Here is a 17259-nt window from a genome sequence, read left to right as displayed (position 1 = left end):
TAGCCTGGAAGACATGAATGGGAAAACATACACATGCTTCTTAAGAGTCAGCCTGATTCTCAGGGTCACCAAGGTGCACAGAAAGACATTTAAAGGGAAGTCCCATGTGCCCTGACAGGCCCCCAGCCACCGGGGGGATAGTAAAAGGGATGGAGAGAGACCCCACAGTAAGATAGGCCATATAAAGATACCCCTTACCTGGGCCTTACTGGTGCCTGTGCCTGTCCCACTCGCTGAAGAAGCTTCCATCGCTTGGCAGCGGTATCACCCGTGGCTTCGGTACCGGTTCCGGAGACCAAAGCGCACCTGCACTGGACCGGATCCGGAATAAGGCACCAGCTTGCTCCTCCCTTCTTCCTCTGCGTCCGGCGGAAATGACGCCATACGCCCCCTGCAGAACGCTGCCCTTTCCGGAACCTCACTTCCGGTCCGGACGAGCGTCACTCGATCCGGAGAAATGGCGGCAAATTTTAAAAAAAGGCGGCGGAAACCTAAGAAAAATCGTTCCGCTCCTCCAAGATGCCTTCCCAGGGCTGTGCTCTGCGGGGTCTTGACTCAGCCTAGAGCACTGAAGAGGAAGAAGGAGCCCATGCACTGCAGTCGGTCGCGTGAATGGGAGAAGCAATCGTCTCCAAAAAAGGGTAGGTGGACGTAGGAAGCCCGGTCTCTCAGGATAGCACCTTAAGAGCCCAGCTCCCCACAGAGGTGTTCCTCGGCCGGAGGAAACACAAAAACTGATGAATGGTGGGAGAAGCCTCCTTTTAAAATCTGGTGGATGGGGTGTTTCCTGATGAGGAGAGGGAGGAGCCATCTCTCTAAGGTGCTGTCCTGAAAGACGTTTTAGGGAAAAAACGAATCGACTAATCAAAAACTGATCAATTCTAAAAATAGCTGTCAACTATTTTCATAATCGAATAGTGTGTCAGCCGATTAGTTAGCCTGCATACAGAATGCATTATTTCTTTACACATTAGGAAATATAGTGCAGCAAACATACAGCTCAGTACACCATCCATACATGTCGGTATACACAGTGCACCACACATACAGCTCCACACAACCCCCCCATATATGTCAATATACACAGTTCAGCAAACCCTCCATACATGTCAGTATATACAGTGCACCACACATACAGCTCCACACAGCCCCCCCCCCCAATACATGTCAATATACACAGTTCAGTACACCCTCTATACATGTCAGTATACACAATGCAGCACCCCCCCCCCCCTCCCCCATACATGTCAGTATACACACAGTAGCACACAAACAGCTCAGTACACCCTCCATACAGGTCAGTAAGCTTGTGAATGTGTGAGGAGCAATGCCTCATAGGACATGTAGTCCTAGCAAGGAGACGTAATTTGAAGCAATTCTAAAAAGGCATATTTTTTTTTTTTTTTAACCTGGCTAAAGGGGAACTCTATATTATATTTTGCAGCTTGCTATAGAGGCACTCTTAGGACAGGAGGAGCAAGAAGTGCCTACAGGGTATACCAGAAGAGGAAGTACGAGTACTGATATTTTTCTCAAGTGCTCCCCGATATCAATTACCAATACCCATTTTTAAAGTCGTTTTTTTAGACTAATGAAAATTATTACTGTTTCTTTATAATAATTATGAAGAACAGTTCTTCTGTGGCTTTGAAATTGCACTACTTCAGCGTGATTTCTAAGCCACACATCAGCGATTTGGACCTCTGATTTATTTGTGGCTTGCTACTTCATTTAACAGAACTCAATGCAATCGCAAAATAGGTCTTGGTTTTTAGTATCAGAGTATTTGCACCGATACTGATATATATAGAGATATATTAGTGTTGTATCTGTCAGTTATTGGAGTAGATCAATAACCTCACCATATAGCTACAAATTCTGGATGGACCCTCTGCACACTGCTACACCCTTTCCAGCAAACTATGCAATGAAAAACAGGGATATTTAGTTCACATATAGTCCATCCAGAATTTGTAGTGTTCATATCTGTTCACACCCCTTTAGCACCTGATAGTTTAAATACATGTACAAGTGATTGGGATTTGAGCATAGGTATCTCTTATCATATAGCTGGATATTTGTATTTACCACTGCATAGAGATATTTAGGAATAAATTGTCTTTTTTTTTTTTAAAAAAAACTTTACATAACTAAATTATACACCACACTTTAAGGTTTTTATTTTATTTTATCCGATTAATCGAAAAAATAATCGGCCAACTAATCGATTATGAAAATAATTAGTCGCAGTCCTACAAACTACACTGTAATTCTGCATGTACCATATCTGTGGCATTCGCTACTACTGCTGCTAGCTTCTGTAACCCCTGCCAAGCGACTGCCCTGCTGCTTCTTGAACACAAGGGATCACTTGCTCGGCACAGCTGCCATTCAGGGAACACTTGCAATTTCTCAATTAATTCAAAGTATTCTCTGATTGTACAGGCTGCAGAGGTAGGGCAGTGATGCCACGATCTCCATCTTGTCCAATGAGTGAATGCAAAGTTCTATCTGAATAGTGCTTGTTCCGAGAAAGTGACCATCTGTGTTCAGTAAGCAGCAGGGCCAGCACTCAGGAGACCCAAAAGCTAGCAGCAAACACCACAGTGGCAGTGCCAACAGTGATTTTTAGCTTTCACTGGGATCCTGCAGGTATGGAACATACATACCTAAATTGTACCCATATAAAAAAATTGCCACTTAAATTTCAGCTTTAAAACCAAACATACCAACAGAGGAAAATGCACAAATAATTGTACACTCACCTTTATAGGAATTCAAGGTAGTTTTCTGAGTAAGATCCCAAACCTTTACACTATAATACAAATAAAAGGTCATTACAAACAGGATACAGACAGACATACACCAGACAGTCAAAAATGTAAACTTAAGGGGCAGTCCACAAAAGAATTATGTATCAGTTAATCTGGTAGGCCAAAATCTTCCTGTGGTTTCTTATAAGTGGTATACACACACTATAATCTGATTGTACAATCTAATTAATGCTTATTAAAACATATATATATATATATATATATATATATATATATATATATATATATATATATATATATATATATATATATATATATATATATATATATATATATATATATATCTATCTATCTATCTATCTATCTAATTTATGCTTATTAAAACATATACATACACTATATTATATACACATACACACATACAGGGAGTGCAGAATTATTAGGCAAATGAGTATTTTTGAGGATTAATTTTATTATTGAACAACCATGTTCTCAATGAACCCAAAAAACTCAATATCAAAGCTGACTATTTTTGGAAGTAGTTTTTAGTTTGTTTTTAGTTTTAGCTATTTTAGGGGGATATCTGTGTGTGCAGGTGACTATTACTGTGCATAATTATTAGGCAACTTAACAAAAATCAAAGATACAGTATACCCATTTCAATTATTTTTACCAGTGAAACCAATATAACATCTCAACATTCACAAATATACATTTCTGACATTCAAAAACAAAACAAAAACAAATCAGTGACCGATATAGCCACCTTTCTTTGCAAGGACACTCAAAAGCCTGCCATCCATGGATTCTGTCAGTGTTTTGATCTGTTCACCATCAACATTGCGTGCAGCAGCAACCACAGCCTCCCAGACACTGTTCAGAGAGGTGTACTGTTTTCCCTCCTTGTAAATCTCACATTTGATGATGGACCACAGGTTCTCAATGGGGTTCAGATCAGGTGAACAAGGAGGCCATGTCATTAGCTTTTCTTCTTTTATACCCTTTCTTGCCAGCCACGCTGTGGAGTACTTGGACGCGTGTGATGGAGCATTGTCCTGCATGAAAATCATGTTTTTCTTGAAGGATGCAGACTTCTTCCTGTACCACTGCTTGAAGAAGGTGTCTTCCAGAAACTGGCAGTAGGACTGGGAGTTGAGCTTGACCCCATCCTCAACCCGAAAAGGCCCCACAAGCTCATCTTTGATGATACCAGCCCAAACCAGTACTCCACCTCCACCTTGCTGGCGTCTGAGTCGGACTGGAGCTCTCTGCCCTTTACCAATCCAGCCACGGGCCCATCCATCTGGCCCATCAAGACTCACTCTCATTTCATCAGTCCATAAAACCTTTGAAAAATCAGTCTTGAGATATTTCTTGGCCCAGTCTTGACGTTTCAGCTTGTGTGTCTTGTTCAGTGGTGGTCGTCTTTCAGCCTTTCTTACCTTGGCCATGTCTCTGAGTATTGCACACCTTGTGCTTTTGGGCACTCCAGTGATGTTGCAGCTCTGAAATATGGCCAAACTGGTGGCAAGTGGCATCTTGGCAGCTGCACGCTTGACTTTTCTCAGTTCATGGGCTGTTATTTTGCGCCTTGGTTTTTCCACACGCTTCTTGCGACCCTGTTGACTATTTTGAATGAAATGCTTGATTGTTCGATGATCACGCTTCAGAAGCTTTGCAATTTTAAGAGTGCTGCATCCCTCTGCAAGATATGTCACTATTTTTGACTTTTCTGAGCCTGTCAAGTCCTTCTTTTGACCCATTTTGCCCAAGGAAAGGAAGTTGCCAAATAATTATGCACACCTGATATAGGGTGTTGATGTCATTAGACCACACCCCTTCTCATTACAGAGATGCACATCACCTAATATGCTTAATTGGTAGTAGGCTTTCGAGCCTATAAAGCTTGGAGTAAGACAACATGCATAAAGAGGATGATGTGGTCAAAATACTCATATATATATATATATATATATATATATATATATATATATATATATATATATATATATATATATATATACACACATATATATATATATATACACACACACACATATATATATATATATATATATATATATATATATATATATATATATATATATATATATATATATATATATATATATATATATATATATATAGCAAACCTATACAATCCAATCAATTTTTATACAAATCACATAGACCCTTACATTACATAGTTGTTGGTAGAACTAAAAGGAGATTGAACAGATTTTATAGTGTGTAACCAGAATAAATCTGGCCTTAGTTGGTTCAAATCTAGGCCAGCTCATAAGCAACCAGCTGAGATTCAAATCATGCATGGGCAGGCTAATTCGTACAAAAGTTAATCGATCAATCAACTTGGGTACAACCAGCCTGTCGGACTTTTAGAACGCGATAATTGCCAGTGGCAATAGCCACTAACAATATCCACAGTCTGTTCTCCCAGCTTGAACAGCTCCCACCGCCAGGAGAACACAATTGCTTCACGGGAGGGATTCCCCCATCAACACTAACTGTGTTGATGGGGGAATTAATTGCAGGAAAGAAAATTGCTTCATCCATAGTCGACTTTAGAGACACTATTAGAGGCGTAATCCTGCTATATTCATTAGCAGGGTCTTCACCCACTTTGGAGTTTAAAAATGTCCCCTCTCCTACTGTTGAATGTTCTATAGTTTACTAAAAAAAATAACTCAACAGGGAGAATGGGATGCCATGATATTGGTCTTGTGGGAACTCAAGCATTGATCTTACCATGACAGTCTGAAAGAGGTATATGAAGCTACAAGAAAACACTTCCTCACTTTTGGATGGACTGACTCTTTAAACTCAATTGTTTAGTACAAACCTGAAATCCTTGCTCCCACTAACAGCCTGAGAACCACCAGTAAACACACTCAGAGATGTGACGATATCATCATGTTCATATTTGGTGAATTTATTGACAAGCAGAGATTCATTATCCAGCAACTCCCATAGCTCCACTGCACCTGCAAAGACAAAAAGAACCCAAATACATGGATTTATTACAAGAAAGGGAGGCAGTTCAAATAACGTATAGGAAAAGTTTATTTTTATATATATATATATATATATATATATATATATATATATATATATATATATATATATATGTATATATATGTATATATATATATATATATATATATATATATATATATATATATATATATATATATATATATATATATATATATATATATATATATATATATATATATATATATATATATATATATATACACACACACACACACACACACACATACATACATACACACACTTTCTGTTTAGGCTTTCTTTTTTTTTCACCTGGTGATCCAAGCCAGTAAGACTAGGTTCACCTATGTGTGGGTTGGGAACGCGTGCATAATTACACGCGTTACCGACTCACAGGCCAAACACGCTGCGATTTTTAATGGCACCTCCATGCATTAGTAAACGGGGCAAGTTTTTGCCTGCACAAAACTGCTCTGTGTGGCACACAAAAAAAAAAAAAAATTAAAAAGGGGCCGGAGACTTTTTTTTCCCCCCTGTGGGTACAGCAGCCCATTCAAATGAATGGGCTACTGTGCCTGCGAAAAAACGCACCTACACGTATAGGAACATAGAACAAGTCTCATTTTTCAACAGAACAAGCTGTGCTACAGGTGTTAGAATTTTGAGGCAAACTATTTACCACTGACAAGGGTTCTTACAATAGTTTGGTTTTGCATAAATGAATAAAAGCTTTCTACCAAAAGGGAACTGGAAGGTTTTACTCCCTTAATGATCAGACCATTTTTTGCAGCACTGCGTTACTTTAACTGACAACAGTCGTGCAACACCGTACCCAAATAAAATTGATTTCTTTTTTCCTACAAATAGTTTTCTTTTGGTGGCATTTGATCACCTCTGCGATTTTTATTTTTTGCGCTATAAACAAAAAAAAAAAATAAAATTGAAAAATCTAATTTTTTTTAGGCCAATATGTATTCTGCTACATATTTTTGGTAAAAAAAATCCCCATAAGTGTATATTACTTGGTTTGCGCAAAAGTTATCACGTCTAAAAACTAGGGGAAAGATTTGTCATTTTTACTTATTTTTTACTAGTAATGGTGGCGATCAGCAATTTTTAGCGGGACTGCGACATTGCGGCAGGCAGATTGGACACCTGACAATTTTTTTTTGTGGGGGGGGGTTGGCAGTGACATTACTACAGTAATCAGTGCTAAAAATATGCACTGTTACTGTACTAATGACACTGGCAGGGAAGGGGTTAACACCAGGGGCAGCAAAGGGTTAAACGTGCCCCTAGAGGGTGCTTTCTAACTGTGTAGGGGATGGGCTTGCTGAATGAGACCAGAGTCTTGTGTTCCTAAATTGGAGGAACACAAGATCCCTGTATTCATTACTGACAGAACAGCGGTCTGCCGTGTTTACAAAGGCAGACCACTGATCTGTCACCACAGGGAATGATCGCGGGTGCCCAGCGGCAATGACGGCTGCCGGACCTGCCGATTGGCTCCCCCTGTGGCCAATCGGTGCGAGCCCCCACTAGCAGTATCGCGAAACGACGAACAGGTTTCGCAGGACAGAGTTGACATGCCGTATAAGTACGGCGGCTGGTCGGCAAGTGGTTAAAGAATGTTTGTTGGAGTTTGGCTTCAACTTGTTATTGTATCTAAATCTGCAAGTCCATATAACATTTCTCCCCCCAGATCAACAATGCTACTATCCAAAGTGTGTCTGTGCTTTTTGCATTTCATGTAAAGTCATATATTGGATCAATTAGCACGTCACTTTATTACATATATATTGGACACATTCATTTCATTTGATTCACACGTCTTGTGCTCACTCACATAAGGAAAATTCAAGTTAGACTTACCGGTAACTTGTTTTCCAATAGTCTTTCAGGACAGCACCTTAGAGAGAGATGGCTCCTCCCTCTCCTCATCAGGAAACACCCCATCCACCAGATTTTAAAAGGAGGCTTCTCCCACCATTCATCAGTTTGTAGAAGAGTACCTCCGGCCCATGCTGGAACACATAAACAGATATGGTTAATCACAGCAATACATTTTATACAATAGGGCGGGATCCTCCTGCTGTCCTGAAAGACTATTGGAAAACAAGTTACCGGTAAGTCTAACTTGAATTTTCCCTAAAACGTCTTTCAGGACAGCACCTTAGAGAGGATTATCGAGACTTACTCAATTTAGGGAGGGACCACAGCTTGCAGGACCTTTCTGCCAAAAGCCTGATCTTCAGCTGCCAAAAGGTCCAACCTATAGTGTCTTGCAAATGTAAAGTAGCTTGACCACGTAGCCGCTTTGCAGATCTGATCTGGAGTGGCACCAGCTTTCTCTGCCCATGTAGTGGCTAACGCTCTAGTAGAGTGAGCTCTGATCCCCTGTGGGGGAGACAATTTCATTTGGGAGTAAGCCTCTGAAATAGCGGATCTGAGCCATCTGGCTATTGATCCTTTTGATGCCTGGCGACCTTTTTTGTTGCCAGAGAAAAGAACAAAAAGAGAGTTTGATGATCTAAACTCTTTAGTAACCTCCAAGTAGTGTATAAGAACCCTTCTTACATCTAGGTAGTGAAAGCCTTCTTCCTTATCTCCTGATGGATTAGGGCAGAAGGTAGGTAACACAATTTCTTGTGAGCGGTTTCTCGTTGAAGCTACTTTTGGGAGAAACCCTGGATCTGTCTTGAGAATTATCCTGTCTGGATATATGGACAAGAAAGGTTCGATAGCTGATAAAGCATGTAATTCACTGATTCTTCTTGCTGATGTTATTGCCACCAAGAAGACCGTCTTGAGGGTAAGGTTTTTTAGTGTAACCGTTTCTAGTGGTTCAAAAGGTTCCTTTGTGAAGGCCTGAAGGACCACCGACAAGTCCCATTTGGGGAAGCTTCTGACAGGCACTGGTCTGGAGCGGGTAAGGGCCCTGAAAAATCTGATGATTAAAGATTCTGAAGAAATGGGCCTTTCCAAGAATACCCCCAGGGCTGTAACTTGTACCTTGAGGGTACTTACTGCCAAACCTTTTCCTGCGCCCTCCTGTAGGAACTCCAAAATTGAAGTAGTACTGTTCAATTTTTGATCTTTCGATTCACACCAGGTATTATATGTCTTCCAAACTTTTGCATATATATTCCTTGTGACTTTTTTCCTACTGGAAAGTAGAGTAGCAATTAATGCGTCTGAAAATCCTTTCCTTTTCAGCAGTTGCTCCTCAGATACCAGGCGGTGAGCTTTAGCTTTTCCACTTCTGGATGATAGACTGGACCTTGAAGCAGTAGGTCTTGACGAAGAGGGAGCTGAAAAGCAGGTTTGACTGACAGTTGAAGGACAGTCGAAAACCAAACCCTTTTGGGCCAATAGGGTGTGATCAGGATCACTGAGGCTCTTTCCATTTGGATTTTTCTCAATACCAACGGAATGAGCTGGAAGGGGGGGAAGGCATACCCCAACCTGAACCTCCAGGGATGTGCCAGGGAATCTACTCCCAGAGAGTTGTCGCTTCTGTGGAGTGAGAAGTAAAGTGGAAGTTTTGCGTTTTCTTTCGTTGCAAACAGATCCACCTCTGGCTTTCCCCAAGTCTTGGTTATCAACATGAAGACTTCTGGGTTCAAGCTCCATTCTGCTTCTCGGATCTTCTGCCTGCTTAAATAATCCGCCACACTGTTTAGTGTACCTTTTAGGTGGATTGCTGACAAGGAAAGTAACTGCCTTTCCGCCCATTGCAGAATTTCCGTTGTCAAAAGCTGTAGGGTTTTGCTTCTTGTGCCCCCTTGCTTGTTTAGATATGCCACTGTAGTGGCGTTGTCTGAAAGGACTTGAACATGAGTCCCCTGAAGATTTTGAGAGAAGGCAGTTAGGGCTAGGCCGACTGCCTTTAATTCCTTCCAATTTGAGGATTTTCTTGTCTCGGTCTGAGACCAAACCCCCTGTGCCAGGTTTTGGTTCCAGTGGGCTCCCCACCCCCACCTGCTGGCATCCGTTGTTAACCTCTGGTCTGCCGGGAAGGACCAGGCCAAACCCTGAGACAAGGTTGTCCGATTTCTCCACCACCAAAGGGACCTCTTGACCTTGGTGGGGATTTTTACCTTTAAGTCCAAAGTCTCTGGATTGTGATCCCAGATTCTGAGGAGGAAATATTGGAGTGGTCGAAAATGCAGCCTTGCCCATTGGACAGCTGGAATTGATGCAGTCAGGTTTCCAAGGACTGACATGATCTCTCTGATCGACCACCACTGATTTGTTTGTAGCCTTGCTACCAAATTCTGTATTTTGACCTGTTTGTCTTCTGGTAGGAAGATTCTTTGTTCCACAGAGCATAACTGAAACCCTAGGAACTGAACCCGCTGAGCCGGTGTGAGATTCGATTTCTTGATGTTCACTATCCATCCCAGAGCTTCTAGATGACCTCTTGCTTTGTGCAGGTCCTCTTGAAGTTTTTCTTTTGACGGGGCAAAGAAAAGCAGGTCGTCCAGGTAAGGCACCACAGAGATTCCCTGAAGGCGGAGGGGAGCTAGACACTCTGCCATTACCTTCGTAAAAATACGAGGGGAGGATGATAGCCCGAAAGGGAGTGCTTTGAATTGGATATGGAGCATTTCCTTTCCCAGATTTACTGCCAACCTTAGGAATCTCTGTGAGTGAGGGGCAATAGGGATATGTAGGTAAGCATCCCTTAAGTCGATTGATGCCATGAAGCATCCTTTTGTTAACAGGGTTCTGACTGTAAGAATTGAGTCCATTCGAAACTTTTTGTACAGAACTGACCTGTTTAATGGTTTCAGATTCAGTATAAGACGAAAATCCCCCGATGGTTTCTTTATCAAAAATATGTGGGAATAGAATCCCTGATGTTGTTCCTCCACTGGAACTGGACAGACAACTCCCTGTCTCCTCAGGTCCTTTAACAGGTCCATCATAGCCAGGGCTTTTTCTGCATCTCTTGGGAGGTTTGTGACAAAGAACCTTTCGGGTGGCGTCTCTGAAAACTCTATGTTGTAGCCTTGGGACAGCATACCCAGAATGTATTGATTTTCTGTTATGGCTGCCCAATAGGGGAGGAATTCCCTCAATCTTCCTCCCACCGGCAATGTCTTGTCATTGTGTTTTGTTGGTTGACACAGGAGGATGGAAGAGAACACCTCCTTTCCCTTTGGGTTTTTGTGTCGACCAGTTTCTTCTCTTCTCCTGGGGTCTGCTATTTTGCTGAGCTTTTTGAGGTCGAAAAAACTTCTTTGCTGCCTGTTTCTTCTTCACAGGAAAAGACTTCTTTTTGTCTGCTGTTCTATCTAGAACAGAGTCTAGCCCAGGCCCGAATAGTAGATCCCCTTGAAAAGGAAGTCCACATAGCTTATTTTTAGAAGCTGTATCTCCAGGCCATGTCTTTAACCAAAGAGCCCTTCTGGCTGAGTTGGATAAAGCTGCAGATCTTGCGGTCATCTTCACTGACTCTGCTGAAGCGTCAGAAATGAAGGCTATGGCCGTGGAGAGCGTGGAAAAGGAATCCAAAATTTCCTGTTTAGGTGAGTCTGCTGTGATGTGTGCTTTTAGCTGGCTAAGCCAGTATTCCAGATTCCTGGACACACAGGTTACTGCCATGGCAGGTTTCAGACTCCCCATGATGGATTGCCAGGATCTCTTAAGTTGCTGGTCCATCTTCTTATCCATGGGATCCCTCAGTATTCCCATGTCTTCAAATGCTAGGTCTGTTGACCTAGAAACCTGGGAGAAGGCTGCATCAATCTTTGGCATCTTATTCCAGGGAGCTCCTGGGTCCTCATCAAAAGGAAATCGCCTTTTAAAGGCTTTAGGGAAGAAGGTTTTCTTTTCCGGATCAGTCCACTCATGTTTTATTGCATCTGAGATGGTCTGATGTACTGGGAAGATACGGCCCTTAGGCTCTTCCAAGCCTGCATACATTTTGTCATGTAGGGACAGTTCCTTCTTTTCTTCCTCTAGACCCAGGGTGATATAAACTGCCCTCAGGAGACCATCCACTTGCTCTAAGGATAGTTTGTATTTAGTGGGCCTGCTTTGTGCCCCTCCCTCCTCTTCTTCCTCTGAATCCTCCTTGGAATGTGAGGGGGAATTATCTCCTTGGGTGGAAGGAACCCCTTCTGTCCCCACCGAAGGAAGCAATTGTGAACCCTGAGAGGACAGTGAGGCTGATGGCTGACTCAGGGCAGGGTCCTGTAGGGATGACCGAAAAGATTGGATGGTAGCATCCAATTCCTTCCTCACAGATGCGACTAAATCGCCACAAACTGCAGATGCTTCTTCCTTTACTAGTGCATCAATACATCCCTGGCAAAGTGTCTTTTTCCAACTTTCCGACAACTTTGCTTTGCATGAAGGACACTTTCTCTTGAAAACAGTTTCAGAGCTTTTAGCCTGGAAGACATGAATGGGAAAACATACACATGCTTCTTAAAAGTCAGCCTGATTCTCAGGGCCACCAAAGGTGCACAGAAAGACATTTAAAGGGAAGTCCCATGTGCCCTGACAGGCCCCCAGCCACCGGGGGGATAGTAAAAGGGATGGAGAGAGACCCCACAGTAAGATAGGCCATATAAAGATACCCCTTACCTGGGCCTTACTGGTGCCTGTGCCTGTCCCACTCGCTGAAGAAGCTTCCATCGCTTGGCAGCGGTATCACCCGTGGCTTCGGTACCGGTTCCGGAGACCAAAGCGCACCTGCACTGGACCGGATCCGGAATAAGGCACCAGCTTGCTCCTCCCTTCTTCCTCTGCGTCCGGCGGAAATGACGCCATACGCCCCCTGCAGAACGCTGCCCTTTCCGGAACCTCACTTCCGGTCCGGACGAGCGTCACTCGATCCGGAGAAATGGCGGCAAATTTGAAAAAAGGCGGCGGAAGCCTAAGAAAAATCGTTCCGCTCCTCCAAGATGCCTTCCCAGGGCTGTGCTCTGCGGGGTCCTGACTCAGCCTAGAGCACTGAAGAGGAAGAAGGAGCCCATGCACTGCAGTCGGTCGCGTGAATGGGAGAAGCAACCGTCTCCAAAAAAAAAGGGTAGGTGGACGTAGGAAGCCCGGTCTCTCAGGATAGCACCTTAAGAGCCCAGCTCCCCACAGAGGTGTTCCTCGGCCGGAGGAAACACAAAAACTGATGAATGGTGGGAGAAGCCTCCTTTTAAAATCTGGTGGATGGGGTGTTTCCTGATGAGGAGAGGGAGGAGCCATCTCTCTCTAAGGTGCTGTCCTGAAAGACGTTTTAGGGAAAATAATCCCCATCAGCTGGCATATTTATTGACCACTTGTTGATGCACTTTGGATATTATCGATTATTCAAGCTTGTCACCTCCCACTGAGCACTTTATATTTATATTATATATATATATTTTTTACTGCGTCATATTCTATAATTATTTATTTACTGCTCACACCACGAATCAACACTTTGTTGCACTGTTTGCACTTTTCAATATTTATTTAGGTATATTGATTATATTCATTGTGGTGTTAGATGTAGCAATACGATCAAATGTGCTTTGGATTACCCTGCTTATCAAGTTTGTGTATAGTGCCCTTACTTCCCTATTGAAAGGCAGCGCCACTCACCTCACTACCCCCTTATTTATATATTGAATACAACCCTTTGGGTTGCATTTTGAGGTAGGCTGCATCCTTAATTTATTCCATCAGCACGGATTTCCCAACCCCTTTGACATTACATTTTTGGTTAATGCCGCATTACCTAAACAGGTCCACTGGGCCAATGTAGGAGAGCAAGGGCTTTGAAAAATTAGCAGAATTAACATTTTAGCATAAAAGTATAAGCTGTAACAGGTTCTTAGCATATTTAGAGGGAGGTACACCTCCAAACACCCCAAGGAGACAAGTTGCTGACATTAGGAAGTGTTAAGTCCATGTGAAAGGTCAGCGGAGGCCCCACATCCCTGAAAACATAGTAAAGAGGAACATCCATCAGCCATCCCCCCTGCTCAGCGGGGATAAGCAGACAGATCCCCCGCTTAGCAAATGGAGTCCACCCTGTGAGAAACGGGCCTAACTGCTCCTGCCATTTGTCTTTACCTTTTTTTTTTTTTTTTTAGGTATTTCGAATTGGAAGCAATTTGTAAAGCTGCTCAAATAAGAAGCTTGGTGCTATTAGATTGTAACAACACCTTTCTTTGGCCCAGAATAGCCATAGACACCTTGGAGAGACCCAACTGGGACAGTACTGCAGTCAACCTGTCCTTTCTCTTCGCCTTCCACTGTCTCCAGCTCTACAGAGGTGGACAAGATATAATCCTGTTCAGCCGGCTGCATGTTATCAGCGATAAAATCAATAGGGGTTTAGCAGTTTTCTCATCATCCCTGTAAAAGACAAAGGCTCTCCTAGAAGTAACTTTGAAGGCTTCCTATACATTGTGTGGGATGGAGGTTCCTTTGCATTTTATTTTAGCACAAATAAACAAATAAATGGCAGACAAAATCTCTATACCGCAATCTGAAGCTACGAGGATTCCTTTCTCCAGGACCCAGGCCACATCTACTACACCAGCCTCTGTCTGAACTCCAGCTGTGCAAAGACTTTCATTAGGGGCTCCCAGGGGATCCTTAAAAATCCAAATGGAACCTCCCCAAGTGCGACTGTTTAAGCTAGAAGCTGCCATCAGCAGTGCCCCATCTGAAAAATAAGAATATACAGGTATTAAAATAATGTAGAAACTGTTGAAAACAATAACATTTCACAAAGCTGTGCGGTTATTATCTGCTGGGGCACAGTAATTGCATAGGCTATATTCTGGAATAGCTGAACCTTTAGCAGGTAGTAAACTTGGAATTAAACTTCTACCTATAGATAAGTTTATAATATGCCTTACCTGTAGATACAGACAATATTTTCTGAACTTGCGCCATTTACGAGTTATTCACATCGGCTCTAGCTAATGGTGTCAATGCACATGCACAGCGCGCTCATTATTCAGGGAACCCTGAGTGTGCCATGAATGCAGAGCATGCCGTGCTGCGATCGTGACAGCGTTTTGAAACGTACCTGTTCCCACTTCGGGTCTGATCGCCACAACAAAGTTGGCCCCCTTCCCCCACAGCCTTATGGGACACATAACAGGTCCCAGAAGGCTGCAGGACCATTCACAAGGCGCAGCACAGCTGGCATGTGCGAAGTGGGAAGCCAGCAATGAAGCTGCAAGCAGTTACAGTCAGCTTCTTAAAGTAAACATGCCAGGGCCCGAAGGTGGACAGCGCTGGATTCCTGGACAGGCAAGTGTCCATTTATTAAACATCAGCTGCTGGCTTTTATCGTCTGTTTCTATGGTAAAGAACTGGTTTAGGCTCAGTTCACACTGCTGCAACAACAATGTTGTATAACTTTGCCCTGCGGCTTCCTTCAGACTTCATCCGACTTAAATGGGATTTAGGAGGCTGTACAAGGGCTGAAATCGCACCCAAGTCAGACCAAAGTAGTGCAGGAACCTTTTCAAAAGTCGAAGCGACTTGCGTAATATCATTTAAGACAGTTCTCATTGGGAAACATTGAATTTGACATCTCATACAACTTGGGGCCGGATCCCATGTTGCAGCAGTGTGAACCAAGCCTTAAAGAGGATCTTCAGCCTGTATGAAAAAAGTTCAAAGTAAGCGGCTACAAATCCTGTAACTTCTGACCTTTATTAAAAAGGATACTCATCAGTCCAGGGATCCAGCACTGTCCTCACCAAAGCAAGCTCTTTAGGTCTCTGACCCCGGCATGTTTACTAAGGCTCCATTCACACCCAAGCGTACTGCATTTTATTTAGCTTTTTCTGCACATTTTTGTGTCATATTTTTGGAGCGGCACATTTCAATTGAATGGGCCTACCTTCGCTCCAAAAATGTGCCAAAGAAACATATGTACCAAATGTTGGTTCGTACTACAATTGCAGCATAATTGCACTTGTGTTTAAGGTGCCATTTAAAAATAATGGCATCACAAACATGTCCCGTGTTTTGCTGCAATTCTGCCTACGATTCCAAAACACTCAGGTGTGAATGAAACCTAAAAGAAGCCGGTGCTCTGCCATATCTTTCACTCAGACCAGTTTGAATAATTCTGGTGAAATCAACTGGGTTTGATCCAAATTGATGACGCATTATTTGTCTTTTCAGCGATTTAAAGATCTGATTGGAATATCTGATTCTGTAAAGAATCTAGGGCTGCAACTAACAATTAATTTGTCTGTCGACTAATTGATTATTTTTACGATTAGTCGACTAATCTAACGATTATTTTTTTGCTTGAGTGTTTTTTGATTAGCTAATTAATCCTGTAATTAATACAGACCCCTTAGTAAGCCCTTAAATGGAACCTGCTGGCTAACCAAGGCTGTCTGTAATAGAACAAATTACTGGACCTTGCTGACCAAGATTTTTACTACACAGGGTTGCTGTAGATGAAGTGGAGAGGCACTGTTGAGCACCTCAAAAGGTCTTCAACACAGGGATGCTGTAGTTGTAGTGAAGATGCACTGTCCAGCCTCTGTAAAATGTCACCTACGCAAGGCTGCTGTAGATGTAATGTGTAAGCAAAGCACTTTTTAAATGTCACCTATACAGGGCTTCTATAATTTTAGTAGAGAGGCAATATCAAGCACAAATGAAGTGCCATCTACACAGAGCTGCAGTACATTTAGTGGAGCGGCACCATCAAGCACCTAGAAAATGTCACTTCTGCATGACTGCTATAGCTGTAGTAGAGGGGCTTTGCCAAGCATGTGTAAAATGCTACATGACATTGTATGAATATGCTGTTGTATACAGCATGTCTAGTTTGTGGCTGTACCACCATTTGACACACTCAGAAGAAATATAGAATGACAGTTCCTCGCCTCCGGGATGTCATGCCGATCGCCTACTGGATGTCATGCCGCTCACAGCGGCTGGAGCGCAGCGGGGGCCGGGGGCGGGGCAGTGCAGCCTGCAGCGGCCCCAATCAATGCAGCGGCCGGCCGGCAATGCGAGCAGGGGGCGTGTGACGTCACGTGTCGACGCCTTTCACGCACGTCGACGAATTTTTGTAGTCGACGAGTCGTGGCAGCCCTAAAAGAATCTTTCAGATCGTAATGTGTACAGTCACCGTACACTCAACAATCTAATTGTACATCTCCTTTAGATCAGGGGTTGACAAAATTGCTTTGAATCTAGGAGACAGCTATAAAAGTTAAGTTTTTTTTTTTTTTTTTTAACCTTTTGCCAACTGGGCAATTTTTTTTTTGTTTTGCATTAATGTGCCGTGATGAGGCTGCACTGATGGATGATGATGAGAGAGCATTGATGGGCAGTGATAGGTAGTCACACTGGCTGTCCAGGAATTAGCAGCTCTCCAGCTGCTCAGACATGACTCAGTAGCAGTGGGAGCCTGTCCAGGGAGGAACCGAAGCCAAGAACAGGGGGATCCTCTGCGAGGTAGTGCCCATTA

The 17259-nt window shown here is 42.9% G+C and overlaps 1 protein-coding gene across 1 annotated transcript in view; it reads right to left on the bottom strand.

The window, feature by feature from the left end:
* Positions 1 to 17259, bottom strand: part of WDR77 (WD repeat domain 77) — a 48539-nt gene that overhangs the window by 26514 nt on the left and 4766 nt on the right. Inside the window, exons 2-4 of the mRNA XM_082247163.1 lie at positions 14284 to 14469; positions 5635 to 5776; positions 2766 to 2815 (exon numbers count right to left, since the gene is read on the bottom strand). Coding sequence (XP_082103289.1) covers positions 2766 to 2815; positions 5635 to 5776; positions 14284 to 14469 — 378 coding nt within the window. The remainder of the gene's footprint in view (positions 1 to 2765; positions 2816 to 5634; positions 5777 to 14283; positions 14470 to 17259) is intronic.

This window comes from Pelophylax lessonae (assembly GCF_965119305.1).
Source record: "Pelophylax lessonae genome assembly, chromosome: 2".
Taxonomy (NCBI): domain Eukaryota; kingdom Metazoa; phylum Chordata; class Amphibia; order Anura; family Ranidae; genus Pelophylax; species Pelophylax lessonae.
Note: the sequence above shows the minus strand (reverse complement) of the source record. Positions and strands in the feature narration are given on the sequence as shown.